Source organism: Sinocyclocheilus rhinocerous, unplaced genomic scaffold (assembly GCF_001515625.1).
Source record: "Sinocyclocheilus rhinocerous isolate Xijiao unplaced genomic scaffold, SAMN03320098_v1.1 scaffold304, whole genome shotgun sequence".
Lineage (NCBI taxonomy): Eukaryota > Metazoa > Chordata > Actinopteri > Cypriniformes > Cyprinidae > Sinocyclocheilus > Sinocyclocheilus rhinocerous.
Genome location: NW_015659941.1, coordinates 1649508 through 1654081, shown reverse-complemented (window position 1 = coordinate 1654081; position 4574 = coordinate 1649508). Strand labels below are relative to the sequence as shown.

Here is a 4574-nt window from a genome sequence, read left to right as displayed (position 1 = left end):
CACCTACTGAGTGTGTGTGTGTGTGTGTGTGTGTGTGTGTGTTTAATGGCTTCTCAGTTCCCATCAATATCTGCATTAGCTGCACAGGATTGGTCAGGATCATCAACTAGTCGCCCAACACCTGACTGCACTGTCAAAAAAAACCTTTATCCCAATATTTGTTCATCAGCTATCTACAAATCATTAAAACAAGATACATTTTAGGGATGGAACGATTACCGGTTTCACGATAAATCATGATAAAATGCCCTGACGGTAGTATTATCGTTTAAAATCTGCTAATTGTATTTGTTGTTTGTTGATTTTCAAATATAAAACTTATTGAAATGTTTTCAGTGTGTTTCAATGTTCATCTAATTTTAACAAAACCGTGATAATATTGATAATCGTGATAACTTTGGTCACTATAACCGTGATATGAAATTTTCATACCGTTACATCCCTAATACATTTACTTGAGAAGCAAAATTGCATAATATATTAAGACTTGTCTTCATATATATATTTTCAAATAAGTTTACTCTTTAATTATAGTAATAATAATTTTTATAATATCTATTACCTCAACATGCAATACAATGCAACGCTTATAACATATTTTGATTACTTAATATTTTTGTCTTGTTTTTCAGTAAAAAATCATACATATATATATATATATATATACACACACATTTACTTAATATATTACACAAAATTGCATAATATATTAAAAAGGATATTTTTTCTTCTTCGCTAGATCTCATTCTTATAACGAGAATATATATTTAAAAATATAAAATTATTAAATTTAATTAAAATCATGAAATTATTCAAATAATTTCATTAAAAAATATTTTAAAAGTATGTCAAAGTTGTGCAAATCTAAAAAGACCATAATAATAATAATTTTATATACAAAAAAAATTATATAAATATTTTTTTAATTACATTTAATTTAAAATAACATTGTTTTAATAAAAAAAATACTTTTTTTTAATATTCTTGTTATAAGGTTAAAATATAGTGAAGAAGAAGGGAAAATACATTTCTTAATACATTATGCAGTTTTGCATAATATAGGCCTATTAAGCACATATATCCTATTCAATGATGTTTACATATTTTTACTGTAAAACAAGACAAAAATACAAATTAAGAAAATATGTGAGTAGAATTGCGGTTTACAACATGTCTAGTTAACAGATATTACTTTTAAGCATATGCCTCTAACCCCTCTCGTCCAGTAGTTTTTGAAAGCAAAACCCTAAAGCAGCCTAATTATACCTAATTATTTGAATAATCATTCTGACAAACCGCAGACTATTTCATTTTGAAAATATGTAGTTTTGTGCATCGCTGCTCTGTACCTCTCACTTCCTCCTGCATCTCTCTCTCTCTTTGATGTTAACTAAGGCTGTCTGGCTCTGTAGCATGTGCCAGGCTGAGGTTAAATAGATGAAATATGCTGACATAAAATCAGGCAAACAGCTTTAGCACAGCACACACGGAACAGTGACTGGTTATATCAAAGTCCCTTTAACAGAACACATTAAAACGCCCCTGGACGTAGCCGTGAACCAATAGAGACCTCACAGGAAAATGAGGCAATGGAAAAAGAGAGAGATTTGTCATCACTTTTCCAACTAAATAACTCTTAAAATTCTGCTTGTGTCAAACCGGCCGCGTGCTAACGCTGGCGTTGTGCTATAAAAGCGGCATGGATCTTTTATTCAGCCCGACAAAAGAATCAGGCCACTCCGAGGCTCTTATTTTCGTAATTCTTCCATCTTTATCTCTCACACCTTCTGTACCTCTCACCTTTCCATCTCACAGCTCACACTTGCTCTCTTACTTCTCTTTTCTCCCAGTAATGGGGTTTGGTGCTGTAGAAGATTGAGGGGGGATGTTTTGTGTGTGTGTTTGTTGTGGGTGGTCCGAGCCGTGCCTCGCCGCTCTGGTCAGCCTGAGTCTAATTGCCGGTGTTGTGGTGCTAAAGTCATCCGGAGAGCCGTGTGGAGCCAGTGGGGGAAAATTGAACAAGCATCACCCGTCAGGAGTGCTTCCACTCAGAGCAGCTGTCAGCCTGCCCTGTTTACCTGCTACACAATTATCATCCTCCCACGGGGAACCCTATGGAACAACACATCCATCCTCTGGGGGACGAGGAGGGGCCATGGGGGAAGCGTGATGGTCGAATATCGCAGAGGGAGATCGCTGACTGAATCTTAGTGTTAGCGGCTGGAAGTAAATTAAGCATACAAAAGTCTGTGAGGGGTTACAATATGTTGCAACAGAGACGTGCAAAGCCGTGAGGGTGAAAGAATAAGGGCCAGTTCACACAGAACGTGTTTTTGCATTCCACCACACTTAATTGTCTGTTTAGCTAACCGTTTAATTGTTTCTCTGTGCTAACATGCAGTAAACGGACGTTTTTTGACCAATTAGCAGCATTTCGACTGCTGTTTTGCTGTTTTCTGCTGTCCATTATTTCTGAAGCAAGCCTCATAAAAATGAATCTCAAGACCTTTGTAATTTTTTTGTTTACTTCTGATATACAATACGTGTTTAATTTTTTAAGCAAAATTGTATCATATATGTACACTTTTTTGAGAATATTTCATAGTTTGTTTTTAATATTTTTTTTAATTGAGTATTTTTTTTAAATATACTTAATATAAAATTTAAATGTAAATTAGAGAAAAAATGTAAAAAAGGTGAAATTATATAAATTATAAATAGCTATAAATTATTATATAATAAATAATCTAAAAATGTTATAACAAAAATTACAGTAGGTTTTTGAACTGTATATTTAAACAATATTTAAGATTTTAAAAAGCAATAAAAATTTATGTATGTATAAAATAAGGTACATATTTTTGCTTATTACTTTTTTATACATTTTAATATATTGTATTTAATTAATTTTAATACATTAAAAAAATCTAAACTAGTTCTGAGTGAACAACCCTTAAGGTTGTTAGTGTTGAATGTAACCGTTCTAGAGAAACTTAAGCTTTCTGTTTGTTTACATTTTTAAATGAAAAAAGTTGCAGGTTTTCAATGAGGTCTCAGACTGTTAATTTTTTTTACATTGTTTCTGACGAAAACGAGATGATAACGAAATAAAAACTCATTTGAATGACAAAAACTATGAATGAAATTTTAAAACGAGACAAAAATGTTAGGGAGAGATGATTTGGGAAGAGATCCAGTTTAATAAAAAATAATAAAATGTAAAAATTAAAATTCAAAAGTAGTTCTGAGTGAATACCCCTTAAGGTTGTTAGTGTTGAATGTGAGGTTGATCTGATAGCGTAAGGGGTCTATTGTAGGTGTTTTTTGTGGGGTCTGGCTGTCGCCGCTGACCTGACCCTTGGCTCAACGGGACAGTGGGTCAGTTGTGCTGGGCAGCACTGCAGGGAATCCCTTACACACATAAAGAGTGTGACCCTGCCTGAACTACAGCTTCAACTCTCACTCGAGATCCTTCCAATTCATTCACCTGAACTCTCCAGACGCATCTGTCCAGTGCAGCCCATATGTCCATCAATCACTGCTCATTAAATCTCCTCAAAAGCTGCTGGGTGTTACAATTTGTTTCCTCTTTTGTCTTGCCAGCTCAACTGAGCATGGTTTCCCCTCCTGTTTTCCATAACCTCCCACACCGATATCCAGCACTAGGACAGAGATGGAGCTCTGGAGAGTTCACACTGATTCACCTCCTGCAGGAAATCCTGGAGGGATCAGGCCGGGAAGAGGAGGGATCGTGGCCCTATCACTTACACTGCACATCTACGCGAATGGACTTGATGGCAGCCACCCCCACCCCGTTCTCAGCTTTGCAGTAGTAGCGGCCGCCCTGCACTCTCTGGATGTTGGGGATCCGTAGAGTCTCATTGAAGATGGACGTCTCCTGGAACTTGTCGGAAGCGCTGCCTGCTGTCTTGGTCCACCGCACCTGCAGGGGGCGACATTTAGAGACTCATGAGCTAATAATAAATGAGAAAAACCATTTATTTTCAGCATGTTTTACAGTTACACTTTATTTTAAGGTGTCCTTGTTACAGCGTAGTTGTTGAATTAACAGAATCGCTTAGCATTTGGTGTCTATTTTGCTTCAATTTGCTTACATTTGATTGTAACCAAGAAAATGTGAACCACCTAAATAATCATTTTATGTCAAAAGTTGTATTTGTTTTAAATTTCTAGAGAAACTGAAGCTTTCCGTTTATTTTTAAATTGAAAAAAAAAAAGTTGCGGATTTTCAATTATGTCTCAGATTTTACTGTATTTGTACATTTAGATCAATAAAAAACTCAGGTCTTAAAAAATATTTTAAATTAATTTGTAATGATTAAGAAATTAAGTGTTCATTTGCAAAAACCGATAACTCCGTTTTAATTTTTTTTTTCAGAAATCATGTTTTTTTATTGCGCATTCCAAGTAATATCAATCAAACTGCAGTTGGGTTGTTTTGATTAAGTAATAATAACTTAAACAAATACAGGTAATTTACAAAATTAAAGTTCACTGAAAGTATGTTTTTTACATATTAAAAGTTTGTTTTATAGCAAAAGCAGATAACTCCA

At 34.4% G+C, this 4574-nt stretch overlaps 1 protein-coding gene across 1 annotated transcript in view; it reads right to left on the bottom strand.

Annotated features, from left to right (window-relative positions):
- The window catches only part of mdga1 (MAM domain containing glycosylphosphatidylinositol anchor 1), a 232265-nt gene that overhangs the window by 143299 nt on the left and 84392 nt on the right, over window positions 1–4574 (bottom strand). The window contains exon 4 of the mRNA XM_016533562.1: window positions 3769–3943. Within this exon, the coding sequence (XP_016389048.1) occupies window positions 3769–3943 (175 nt within the window). The remainder of the gene's footprint in view (window positions 1–3768; window positions 3944–4574) is intronic.